The following is a 12942-nucleotide window of genomic DNA, read 5'->3' as shown; positions in this document are numbered from 1 at the left end:
GTCATACAGCCTGATCTTTTTTTTCTCTTAGACGAAAAGGCCAGTTATATTCAAAGATGCTTTAGGAGGGATATAATCCAAAATAGCTGCAGATGAAGGACAGCAGACTGCATTTTTGCACCTCTAAATCTCTGTCCAGAGACAGAGATGTATCAGAAATAATTCCAAACTGCTCTCTATCATTAACAGTTTAACTGTTTTCTTATTTCACCATTACCATGTCTGGCTTCTTTCCAGACTTCACCCTAGGAATAATGTTCAGAGAAATCTATATTGCAGTAAACACTATACAGCTGATGAAAAGGCAGAATATTTTGGGATGGTAATGTTTTGGGGTGCTTTTTAGACTTTTATTGGAGCAGAAATACTAGGAGATACTATTTGACTAGTTTATAAAACACCAGAGAAAGACTAAAGGGTGAAAAACAACCTAGCATTTGTGCTTCCCTAGTAGGGCTAAAATTAATTAATCCATAACCACGTCAGGCTCCAATGCCTTCCAGGTAGAAAGATTCCTATCCTTGACAAACTGCTGTCCTTCCAGCTCCTCAGGTTCCCATGATACAGCACAGGTACTTTACAGTCCATTTGTTCTCTGTGTTCACAGCTTTTTTAAGCTGCATGTGTTTATTATAATGCATTTTGTTTTCTCTGCTTTTCACTTCTATCTGTGCCTCCTGCTCTCTGTGACCAGCTCCAGGTATTTTGCTCTGTGATCTCTGCCTCTTTCCATCCCTGCAATTACACTAATAATAAAGATTTTGCTGTACAATACCAGTTTAGCAGTATGGCATCCCATGGGAAAAAAAAAAAAAAGAGAGAGAAAAAAAGGGCTACATGCAATCCTCCTAACACTCCTTCTCCTTTCTTGCATTTACTTCTCTCTATTACATCTGTCCACGCTGCTTTTAACTACCTGATGCAGTAAAGGCATTGAACAGCCTTTTCCACCCCTCAGTTTTGAACTGATTTCTGCCCCCATGAAGCTTCCTGCTCACAAAATAGCAGCTGCAAACCCTGCATTCACCCTGGGGCTGGAAAGATAGGCATCCTCTTCTGAGGCTGAATAATCAGACAGTGGGGGGTGTGAAAGACCCCTGGAAAATGCCAGCTTCTTCAGGGAGGCTTTGTCATGCTTACAAGCCCTAGTTTGTCCGAGGAGGCAAAGGCCCAAGATCATTCCCCAAACCAGGACCCACACAAAGCAGGGTATTGTGCACACCACTGACCCATTAGATCATGGCTTTTACTTGTTCATGAAAATACAGCAGTTCATAATCTGGCCTTAAGTCTCAAGTATCACAGAGCATCCTGTGAAGCCTCACCGAGAGTAAGAAATATTAATTTGTGGGGCAGCGTGGAAAGACAGTGGTTAAATAAGAAGACATCTTAATTTCTCCACTTTCTAGGAACTGTGCCTCCTGCTTTCTGTGACCAGTTCCAGGTGTTTTGCTCTGCGATCTCTGCCATTTTCGTTCTTTCCATCCCTGCAATTACACTAATAATAAAGACTTTGCTGTACAATACCAATTTAGCAGTATGGCATCCCATGTGGGAAAAAAAAAAGAAAGAAAGAAAAAAAGAAAAAAGGGCTAAATACAATGATTCCTCAGATCAAATAGACTCCACGTCCTGCAATTAGTTACTTTCCATCTGTTTAAGAAGTATTACCATACTGAGATAACCTTACAGCATTTATTCAGGTTAGCTCCCTGTCAAAGAATTTAAAGAAATATGAAGCAGATAAAGTAACTTAATTAAGGCATTTTCTTTCCAAAGGCCTGTTCCCGCTTCCTTTGAAAGCAAAATGATGGAAAGCTTACAAAAATTAAAGTGAAATGTAAGATTAAATGTAGGTATTGCATATACTGCATAAGAAATTAATGTTTGTATGGTTCTTAAGAGCCTGCAACAAAGCAATTCTTCTGTTAAATCTTTAAAGCCAGATCACAATACCTCTTTTACTTCATCTTTGTTTTCATCTTTTTACTGTGAATTTTTTTAGAACTCACAGTTTTGACATATAGGACTCAGTTTGTCCTGTCTCAGTATCTGAATCAGTACCTTCTGGACAATTTGCATGCTAATCAGTTTCTCTAATGTACAAGAAATCTAATGGGAATTCCCAGTAAGTGATGAATCTCATTGGGGTTTGGTTTTTATTTCATTTGCACAAGATGGAACAGCTCTACACAGTAATAAGGTCTACATTATTTTTTGTGCCTGCATCTGCACCCTTATTAATATTTCAGTTTGAGTCACAAATGGTAAATTAAATAGCCATGGAATTTTATGGCTATTCTTCTTAATTAGAAAAAGCCCTTTGGCTACACAGATGTTTTACATGAACTCTTGAAAATAAACCCTGTGGAACTAGAACTGGGAGCTCTCTGCATTTGCTGATTCCTTGAGGAGAAAAAAAGATCAAATTCCTGTCAAATACTTTTATTCTCAAGACCAAGGAGACACCACTTGCCACCACGAATGATTAATATTACTCATTATCAAGCAAATAAAATGCTCTGTGCCAGGCACAGTAACAAACATTTCAGCCACTACTTCACAAATCCAAAGGGAAGCTCTAGTTACAAATGCAATAATGGCCTTACTGTGAAAGAATTACCTGTTCTACTAAGTTTAAGATTTTGTACCAATTTTTAAATAGGCAAGTTGAAATGACCACTTGCCAACATTTAAAACCAAAACAACCGTAACCTACAGAATTATGTTTCCTTTTCTTCTTTTTTTCTTCTTTCCTTTTTTACTTGACCTGTATCCAGTCAAGTAAACCAACAGCTGAGCCAAACTAAATGAAATACATTCTCTTATAATGTACAACATGTTAACAGTTAAATACCTTTTACTAATTTTTTTCAAAAATTAATTTGGTCTTATTTCATTGTAGGTTTGCTTGTTTTTGTGGGTTTTTTTTTTTAACTGGGGAGCATGTTATAAAGAAGAAACACATGAATAACAAAGAATAGCAAAAGGAAATGAGAAGCCTTTCAAAATCTTCAAAATCCTCATTACTTTGCTTCCTCTAGGACCTTTGCTTTTTAAGTTAGATGCCTAACATCTATGTGTTTTTGCTACAACTAGTTTAAATGAAATATAACTCAGAATGTCACTGTGCTGGAAAATCAAAGCCATTTTATAAGTTACGTTAACCACAAGAGGGAACCCGTGCTGTCCAAACAAGGAGATTTACCTGGCCTGTGGGTAAAAAAAGTTGGCTACAAATTTAATCTAACTATTTTTAACTGAGTACATTTCCTAGTTTACAGTTTATTGTATATTTTCTGTATATAATAAAACAAACAGAAATCAAATTTAATCAGCTGTATTTTCTGGATTCCATGCAAGTAAGCTTTAATATTCCTAAATTTTGCTAATATATCATTGCACAATAATACCTAATAACACATGACTTTTGTGCAGCTGAAAGTGAACAAGTCTATACAAAGCCTGTTAAAGTAAAATCTCCAATATTTAGACTCCTAAAGATAAATTCTATTCCTCATAAAGAAATAAAACTCTGCACTATAAAGCGGGAGACAGCAATGAGTTCCAGCAACACAGACAACAGAAAACAGATCTCAAGTGGATTTTAATGCTGGAAACTTCTATGCTGACTGTGGTTTCAGTGATACCAAATACTGTGTCTATGCCCCAAAACCAGGCCATTTTAGAAGGAAAACATAAATTAAAGGAAACCAACATTTCCATTAGCTTGAGAAAATTAATTTCAAAAGCTGGTGACTTCACTGTGTCAGAACAGGCTCATATAAGCAGGAACAGCAGTGCCTGGCAGTACGATTCCATCATGGAAATCCTGACATCAGGATGCAATATATCCCTGACTGCTGCTTGTCAGGGATAATTTGACATGGAAACATGAGCAGCTGCTTGCATCTGGAACAGCACTGCAGGTATTATATGATTAAACAGGTACGCATGTATTTCTTAGAAATGTTCACAGCTATCAAGTAAGCTTCCACAGCCTTGCTGCCCAGAAAAGAGGAATCACTGTACTAATTAAAGAGCTATTGTTGAATGAGCCACAGAACCATCCAGGACTTCTTCCCAGGTGATGGACAGAGTTTCTCAGCAGCTTCGTTACCCTCTCTGCGTTATTTGTGCCCTGAAATTCAAATCAATGAAAAAGGCAGTTTGACCACAAGACAAATCTGTTAATGTGGGAGTATGCCATGTGAAAATCTCTGCTCCTCAGCAGCTGAGAGCCATCACCCCGTTGAAGATACTCCTCCTGCTCTTTAACGTGATTCAACAGCCTTAATTTACACATCAAAGGGTGCAAGGGTTACATACGATCGAGATCTGTGCCTGGATCGCCGGTAGTTTGGATCCGCCTGGGTTTTCCCCTTCTGCCGCCGCAGCACAGCTTCCCACTGAGGAGCCGAGTCAACCATGTCATTCTCCTGCCGTAATCTGAGAAAGACGTACCCAGAGTTTAGTCTGGGGGTGCTGAGGGCAGGATGCTCTGAGAAGCAATGAGGTATTCCCCCGACCACAAATAAATAAGTAAGTAAGTAAGTAAGTAAATAAATAAATAAATAAATAAATAAATAAATAAAATGTATATTTTTATATATATAAAATTTATATATATATAAAACAAACAAACAAATAAATAAATAATCTAGCTCCTGCAATGCTGTACTTTACCTATCATCTTGCTAAATTTTAACTAATGCTCCCAAAAACTACATTAAATTGTAAGAACCATATAAGAGAAAACTTGCTGATTTGTTATTTAGAAACAGCATGAGCCAAAAATACAACAATCCATGCTTTTAAGGACAAACCCACGACTTGAATGCTTTTTCCAGCCCAAGTCAGGGAATTTTTTCCCTGTTTACGTCTTCCACTGTAACTCATCTGCACCAAATGGGAGACCCATATCGTGATGCAAGGTTCTACACTTACAACTTTCACAAGTACTTCACTGCAGTATGCACCTTCCTAGGATCCAGGGAAAAATCCCCTTGGTAAGTCCCTGCTCAGAAGAATCATCCTTTCATCCTAACCTGCAACAAAGCTCAGGATGCATGCAGATCTCCATGGCACTCCTTCTGCACTGTCCCCTGAGGCTTTGGTCCCTGTCATGGCTGATGTGGATATAAATGACATGCTATGCCTTTTATTTCTACTTTTTTTAATTTGATTTCTTTAAAATCCATGAATTCATTAACTGAAGGCATTATAGACTGAGACAAATATTAAATTCTGTCAGCTCAGTGCATTTGTAAGCAGGCTGCAGCAATTCCACAATGCCACAGCCCTCCAGGCAGCCAGGCAGTGTTGGACCAAAGTTCTACAGATGCTTCCCGCAGTTTCAAGGTTGCACATAAGAGTGCTAAGGTGGTGGAGCAAATGGACATGCTTGGTCAGAGCGGTGAATTTAAAATTCAGCAGGGATTTCAAAACATTCCTGGAAAATATCACCCAAATGTGGATTGTCTGATCAGATGGTAGGACTGGCATACTGGAGAAACCAGAGGGGAAGACTGACAGGTAAAACAAACAAAGAAGCCAGCAGAGATAAAAGGATTACACAGGAGATGCAGGCAATGCAAAGTATGTTGTTGCTGTTCTTCAGTTCTGATGTTCTTTTCTCTTTGAGTTTTGAATTGTATCAGGCTAAACCAGCTATGCAGGCTTCTGCTTTTCCTTTAATCAGATCTTCTCTCACATGCATAGTGAATTTTGAGCTCAATCCCCAACTACTGTAAACAGCCACAACTCTACCAAATGGTATGAAGCATCTGGAGAGGACTGCAACCTCAAGTTTTAATTTCTAAGAAAATCTTTTTAAATCTATAATCTGCTGACAGGCATTAACATAAACTTCTACCTAAGGATTTAGTAGAAGTACTCACACAGCAAGAAGTAATGAGTTGTGATTTTCATCCCAAATAATCCAATTTGGGCAAACAGCAATCATCCCATATGGTATAGACACCACCAACTGCCTCCCACACACGGCAGTCACTTGCACACAAATACCAAAAATCTAAATATATAGTTTGCATCACAGCTATTAAAACAAGCAGTGTCAGCACTCAAAGTACTGTCACACGACAGCAGAACTCTACTAGATGCAGACATGAAGAAATAAAAATACATTTTGCAGCTACAAAGAAATGTAGTATGCTGACACCTAACAAGGTTAAAGATGGCCAAAGTACCATAATCTCTAAGTGAAATACATTATTTGAATGCAATGTTCAAATTCTAATAATTTTGGGGAAATTTTTTTAGCTTTTTGGTGACAAAAATGACAAAATAATAATAATTCTTAAAAAAGCTGCAAGAAGTTTAACTCAAATCCTGAATTTCTATTTAAAGATACTTTTGAATAAAAACTTGCCCTGGTACTGAAAGCTCATTATAGTTTTCCTTTCATTCTTTTCACTGAGCTGCCCAGAGAGGTGGTGGCGGTGTCTCCATCCTTGGAGATACTGAAAAGCTGCATGGGAATAGTCCTGGACACCTGGACCTTGGTGGCCCTGCTGGAGCAGCGGCTGGACCAGGTGGCACCCAGAGGTCCCTGCCAGCCTCTTCAGTCCCTCTCTGATTCTAATCAGATGCATCTTCCAAGTGTAGTCAGGAAGGAAACTATGCCTCAGTACACATTGTCTACTCCTTTAATATATTTTTATCTACACAATAAATTTTGGCCACAGGATTGAAAATGCAAATGCATTTCTGTGATTGAAATATGCTCATCACAGTTCTTCATTTTCATATGAACATCTGCCTTGGAGAAAACATTCATATAAAGGAGTGAAACCTCAAAGGTTGAAATCAGGTAAACAGGTTTTCCCTAAGATTTTTCTAGTGTTCTACCTTCAGAAGCTCTCATCTACATTTCTGGTTTTCTCCGATAATTTGTTTTCTTCTAGAAAATAGTTCATAGTGATCTCTTGTCATGTGAGCAATATATCCTACTCTACTATGGCCAGAAACAGATTTCTTTGGTTAATGTGAATATTCACTTATTTTATTCCAATAAAATAAAACAATTTTGTTTCTGCTTGTGTCAAGTACCTAATTATAGTACTGAAAAATAAATTGGATTAGTCTATGCAACAGCAGCAACTTGAGTAATAGCAGTTGCAAGCCTCATTATAATGTCCTATTTAATCCTGCTAGGGCTGGCTCATCTCTGAAAACAGGAAAGCTACTCAGTGCCTCTCACCTTTCAGCTTGTTATGTTCCTGCTGTGGCTGCTAACAAAATGCAGAAATTCATTATGACTGGTTGTTTTCCTTCACCTGCTCACAAAGAACAAGCCTTAGACTTCCAGCTCATTTAGTATTTGTTTAATCTAACTGGTAATGTTTTTTTATCTGGTTGGATTTCAAGTGATCACCTAAGAGCAAGAGATACTGAAACATTAACATTTTTGCTGTATCTTACATTTCTGAAAATGTGGGAAAACTTAGAAACAGCCCCCCAAAATTGGTTTTTTTATTTTTATTTTTAATTTTTTTTTACATGAAGTAAGGAAGGGTTGGTAAAAGCCCTTTCATTCTTCAAAAAATGATAAGCAGTACTTAATCCTTCTTACAATTCAGTCTCTATATTGCCAGGAGTTCCTAAAAACATTCTTGTGGTCAGTCTCTAATTTCTTTCACTTGCTTGTGGAGCTCCCTGCACAAGGAGTTTCACAGGCAGAAAAGAACCTGGCAAGAGTGTTCTGGGAGAAAGGGATACAAAATACCATTTACTGTTGATCACTGAAACTACACTCAGCATGTCATTTAAACTTCTGCTGGAAAACAAGCCTTCCATGCACACTAGGTTATTGTTAGCCAAGTACCTTACAAGACTGTGCTTTAATTTAGGTAATCCTCAAAGAAATTTTATGTCTCAGATGTGCTTTCTGCCATCCCATGTGAGTGTCAGAATGATTTTTTAACATTTCTTTAACTAATGCAAGTCATGCTGAAAATGTAATTATACTGCATACTCCTGCAGCACTATCTAGCATGCAGTTATTTCTAAGAGCTTCCAGAGATCTGGAAATCATTTATCATTGCATATAAGACATGAAGAAATGATGGCAGCTCATTCAGACAGTAACTTAGAAACTTTGCCTTCAAACAGTTCCTCTTTTATCTAGTTACATTTATCTTGCACTGTGTTTATGCAATATGAGAAAATTCTATGTGCTTTTAAAAAGCGTATTTTCAGAAATACCTCTAGGATGTTGTTATCTCCAGTGCAACATAAAATAAAGAGCTTTGAAGGGAATTTATAGGAAATCAGTAGTTATGCTATCTTTTTCATACGTGCAATAAGAAAGATACAATATATAATACAGAACTCGTTAGCATCACTTGGTATGAACTCTTGCTGTCCTATTAAAACTTGATGCTGTACACATTTTGGGTTTGGGCCCACACCTGACATTCTGGAAAACAAAATCTTTATACAATTCAATACATTATTTTAAAAACAACATTGAGATTCATATCCAATAAAAATATTTTCACTTCTCAACAGCTTATTTTCTGCTTGAAAAAATCTGTACTTGAATTTGTGAGGTAAAAGTATATGCTGAGAATATTATTATCAAGATATTATCCACTTTATTTGCATTTATACTGCAAGTCTTTTGTAAGTGTGCCCTGTACTTGATCTTGTAGCTCATTGCTGAGCTCTTCCCAAGCAACAGGAGGGCAGGCATTCATTGCATCCAGCTATAATGATGTATTCTGGCAATTACCTCTTCTTATTCAGAAAAGAGTCTTAAGCTGCCTCAGGAGGACTCTATACACATAAAATATGTTCGATCCCTTTATGGATGCTGAAAGCAGGCAAGAGGCACAGTGCCTGTGTGAAACTAAGTCACCCTGGCCTGAGAAAGCATAAGGAGGGATGCAAACAATCCTTGGAGAAGGACAACCTTTTGCAGGTGTTGTTTAAATCCTTGTTGTTTACGTGCAAGAAGCAGTCAAGGGGTGTTGTTCCACTTGACCAGTGATGGTGATGTGTTGGTTTAATGATCAGTGAGAGTTTTACGTCTTGGACCTTTTCAGACCTGTCTATAAAAGAAGATCTGGAATAATAAACCTCACTCTCATGTACAGCACACAAGAGAGTCTGTGTTGTACTTCTTGCCGTTCCTAATATAGTGAGACATCCCTTCTTACTAGGTTCATCTGAAAAAACTCCATCTCCATTTGTCTGTGTTTCATGTTCCCCTGTCTAAAATATGTAATTTATTGTCACCTGTTTCTCTTCTTCCGATGCTCTCTGTGGGAATTTTCGGATTCGCTGCCACTGCTGGTGTTACAGCGGGACCGTGACCTGGAAAAGAGAAAAGCCACATCTCTGGACAAATTTATCTAACACCAAAATTATTTCAGTGCTAAATAAGGAAAGAACAACACTGCAAAGACATTATCTGGAAAATCAAAATTAAAAAACTTTGGAGAGCTTGTCTCCACCTGCAACTTACATTATCTTTCCTCATTAATTGATTGAAAGAACTGCTTCAAAAGTAGTGCACCCAGAGTGTAGTATCAAGTGCTGTTTTCATTTTGAATAATTGACAATTGTTTCTTTTATTTTTTTAATATGTATTATTGTATCATTCAGCATTCTTTTTGTATATGCCACATCAGTGTGTTTCTTGGAGGTGTGAAATGCTTCATCTCTATGGCTCTTTTCTTCTTGAACATTGTGGTACATTCAACAGAAATGATACAGAATTCTGGGTTTGCAGTCAAAACAAAAGCTCAGAGATCTATGTTTTCTATTCCCCTCAACTTCCATCCTGTAAGTTCCTAAGTCCTCAATCTATGGAGTCTGTTCTCCTCTCTCTCCTAAATTAGAAAATCATTAGTTCAAATATCTCCCACTCAAATAAAAATGTGTTAGAAGAATAGGACAGCTAAAGCCTAGGAAAATCAGCTCAACACAGCTTGTCTGAAGGGAATGTTAGGCAGCATGGAAGAGACACCAGTAGCACTAGGATTCTGCTGTTCTTTATGGAAAAAAGAAAGCTACACTTTTTACAGGCAAACTTCTCTTAAATCCATGATTGACTTTGGAGGAGACAGACAAACTGTCAGGACTTTGGTCCCAGAAACCAGGACTCTGCCACTGTACCACTGGCTAGGTTCTAAGGACTGGCACTCTCATCAAAATCTGGTTTGGACCATTCATTCTTTAGTGTGAGGATGGTCTTAGAATGCTTGGATTTGATGATCTGAAAAAGGTCCTTCCCAACCTGAACATTTTTGTGATTCCATTAATGCCCCGAAGACAGTTGTGTTTTTCTGCTATACTGACAGCCCAGATGATTAATGAGGAAAGCTGACTGATATTAGCAGGAGCTGGTCTACAAGGATTTAGGCTGTCTGGAATTGGAATTGGTGATGGTTTTGCTGCAATGGAGAACAGAATTTTTCTTCTGAGGTATCTGGCCATGAAATAGGAAGTAATAAGGAGATAACTCCTATGATGCTGGTAGAGATAAGTATTTTCTTATGCCTCCTGGCTTTTCTTTTGCTCTTTGATAGCTGACATTTTTAAGAGGACAGATTTGTTAAACTTCACCTCAAACAAGCCAAGGAGAGAGAGCAGTTCCTTAGGTGTAAATAAAAGGTGAGGGGGAGCATTTCATGACATGGTAGGAAGCTGCTGACTAGAACCTGCTCACTGCTTGTTCTAATGGTTTAGGAAGAAGAGCCCAAACAGGGTGAGAGAAGATTGTTCCCAGGGAACAGCAGAGATGCAGCATGGAGCTGTTCTCAGGCACACACCACTCTGCTTTCTAGAGGACTAAGACTAAATAACTAAGACACTGTTACAGATGTCATTCTGACACACCAGAGAGCCTCATGAAATTCTCCATAATACCAGTGATTTATGGTTGCCTTCATCAAATTGCAGAGCCTTTAAATGCCTTGGTCTTTGGAGTTTGTTGTCCCCTCTCACTTAAATCAGGAAATCATTAGTTCAAATAGCTCCCATTCCAACAAAAATGTCTTAGAATAATGTGACAGCTAAAGTCTAGGAAAATCAGCTCAACCCAGCTTGCCTGAAAGGAATAAATTTAGCAAAGAGAAATTTCTCCCAGAGGAGAAGTTTCTCCCTGCTGGAAAAGATACTAAGTTTAATTTCTGTTTTATTTGATAGCTTTAGTCAGGTTTGTTCGCCTTTGCTCTGGGGGAAGGGAACTGAAGTTTTTTTCAGGGCATTGGTCCACTAGGCAAGACCTAATAAACTTGACATCTCAACAGACTGGGAGTAGTACAGAAGATACACAAAAGATAATGACCATCAATGACCATTAAAAATCAGCCCTGGCAGGATCAGACACACCTGGTCTGGGAAAGAAGATACAAGAATGAGGAGAAGTTGGAGGCAAAAAAATTCATATCCAATGGAAAATCAAGTATTAAGAACTAAGTAACTTGGAACCAAAGAACATTGAACCAATGAATCTCTATGGGTTTTGACTGTATAAAATTAGTGAAAAATCTGGTAAAATGTGTCATAGAATTATTTCCTCTGCATGCCCAGGCTACATATGGATGAAATTATTTCTGTTGCACATCCTGGTCAGAACAACATCCTGGCCAGAATAAAGTAATGCCTTGATTCTCTAACACTGAAAATGTTGTTTGAGGGCTTTTGTTTTTCCTGCAGTTTCAGTGACATCCCGATCCTCAAACCTCATGCTCATAATTTAAAGCCAGGTAATCCATGTTGCCAGCTAAAAATACACTTTTCTGGGTGAAGCTCAAAGTGGGGATAAAAAATATGTGTGTTACTATAGAAAATTGCAACTCCAAAGGAAGAAGGAAGATTAAAAGATGGTGTCAAAAAGAGTCACTCAAGCACAATGGAAGAGTTAAGAGTAATAAATGTTCTAGAACTGCAGCAGACCTTACACAGCCAAAAGTATACCTTTCCCTACCCCAGTCTCATCAGATGTTTAATAAATATACCACTAACATCAACATTAATATGTCATTTGAGCAACACTGTTCTTTCACACTTCCAGGTCATTAGCATGACTCTTTTCTTCTAAATTTTTAAGTATAACAAGAAGTAAGTTGATTTACTGTGATTTAAGTAATTTATCTTATGAGGTACCAAAACAGCCAAAAAATCACAACATGGCAGGCAAAGTACAAGACAAAACATCCAATTTGAACAAGTCAAGGTAAGCTTTTCTCTAACTTTTCAGGAATGGAAATGTGATCCACCTTTGGATATTGCACATTGAATTAACTTGTGTTCCCTGTCAGGAAAGCACTTGTGGGCTTCTGTGAACACAGAAGGGTTCCTGAGCTGTCAGCTGAGTGGCAGCTGCTCATGCTTGTTGTCAGAATATTATCTTTTACTGAATATAAAGTATCATCTTTTACTGGGCAAAATACCAAAAATGGGTGGAAAAAAAAGATAGTTTCCTAAATCAGGTGCAAGAACACATGAGATTATCCTGATCTCTGAAAATTTTAAAGTACCTTTTGTCCTTTATTCCCCTGTTTTCCTTGTTATGCAATATATTTCATATTTTGTAGGTAGAATACCTATATACCCTAGCATAAGAAGCAGGAAAAAAGTCATAGTTTTACAAGAGACACAACAAATACTGCCTAGGAGAGGGCTTGGAGGGTTGAGGAAAGCTCACATTCTGGCAGAGCCTTTTTTCTAATTAAAATGAGAGGAGAATAGCCAAATTGTGAGGAAATGGAGGTCTTTTGCAATGTACAGTAACAAATCTGTGGGAAGAGTCCCTTCTGAGCACTGAGGCTTTCCACCTGGTATGCTTAACTAAATCTTCTCAGTTTTACATGCTGGATATCTACCACAAGACTACCACCAGCAGCTTGTAATGGCAACATCCTTCCAAAAAACATTCTGTTATCTCATAGTAAGTAGGAAGTAGGTGAG

General features: G+C 37.9%; 1 protein-coding gene across 1 annotated transcript in view; it reads right to left on the bottom strand.

Annotated features, from left to right (window-relative positions):
- The window catches only part of EPB41L4A (erythrocyte membrane protein band 4.1 like 4A), a 126012-nt gene that overhangs the window by 9312 nt on the left and 103758 nt on the right, over nucleotides 1–12942 (bottom strand). The window contains exons 16-17 of the mRNA XM_058827262.1: nucleotides 9262–9339; nucleotides 4330–4449 (exon numbers count right to left, since the gene is read on the bottom strand). Of these exons, the coding sequence (XP_058683245.1) occupies nucleotides 4330–4449; nucleotides 9262–9339 (198 nt within the window). The remainder of the gene's footprint in view (nucleotides 1–4329; nucleotides 4450–9261; nucleotides 9340–12942) is intronic.

Source organism: Poecile atricapillus, chromosome Z (assembly GCF_030490865.1).
Source record: "Poecile atricapillus isolate bPoeAtr1 chromosome Z, bPoeAtr1.hap1, whole genome shotgun sequence".
NCBI classification, from domain to species: domain Eukaryota; kingdom Metazoa; phylum Chordata; class Aves; order Passeriformes; family Paridae; genus Poecile; species Poecile atricapillus.
The sequence above is the reverse complement of the archived record's forward strand: the minus strand, read 5'-3'. Positions and strand labels throughout refer to the sequence as shown.